Source organism: Penaeus monodon, chromosome 24 (assembly GCF_015228065.2).
Source record: "Penaeus monodon isolate SGIC_2016 chromosome 24, NSTDA_Pmon_1, whole genome shotgun sequence".
NCBI classification, from domain to species: Eukaryota; Metazoa; Arthropoda; class Malacostraca; order Decapoda; family Penaeidae; genus Penaeus; species Penaeus monodon.
Window position 1 is genome coordinate 6,794,197 of NC_051409.1, and position 509 is coordinate 6,794,705.

Consider the following 509-nt stretch of genomic DNA (forward strand, 5'->3'; position numbering starts at 1 on the left):
TAGTAATGTTAGTAATCTTAATAAGTTAGTATATTCAGTCTAGTAATATTAGTAATCTTGGCAAGTTAGTATTTTCATCCTTGTAAGGCTAGTAGCCACTCTAGTGAAGTTAGAACCAAATATTATTCCTAGACACTAGTAGGCTAAGTAATCCTAGTAACAAGAGGGTAGACTAAATTAATCCTAGTAACCACAGAACCGAGTAATCACGATAATCCTATGTACTTATCATCACAGAAGCCAAGGCACACATCAATCAAGTCCTAGAAATGCTAGCAATTCCTTTTAAGCCTACCCCATCCTGCTAGCAATTCCTATTAATCCTACCCCATCCTGCTAGCAATTCCTATTAATCCTCTCTCCCTCCCTCCCCCCACAGAGAAAACTGGGATTACCTGGTTGACCGGTTCTCGCTAAACAACCGGTACTTGGGACGTATGGTTAAGTACGTCACGACCAGGTTTACGACAGAAAGGGAATTACAGGACGTAAGTACGGGCGTGACTCCT

General features: G+C 41.1%; 1 protein-coding gene across 1 annotated transcript in view; it reads left to right on the forward strand.

Annotated features, from left to right (window-relative positions):
• The window catches only part of LOC119588528 (glutamyl aminopeptidase-like), an 8,705-nt gene that overhangs the window by 6,609 nt on the left and 1,587 nt on the right, over window positions 1-509 (forward strand). The window contains exon 7 of the mRNA XM_037937166.1: window positions 380-488. Coding sequence (XP_037793094.1) covers window positions 380-488 — 109 coding nt within the window. The remainder of the gene's footprint in view (window positions 1-379; window positions 489-509) is intronic.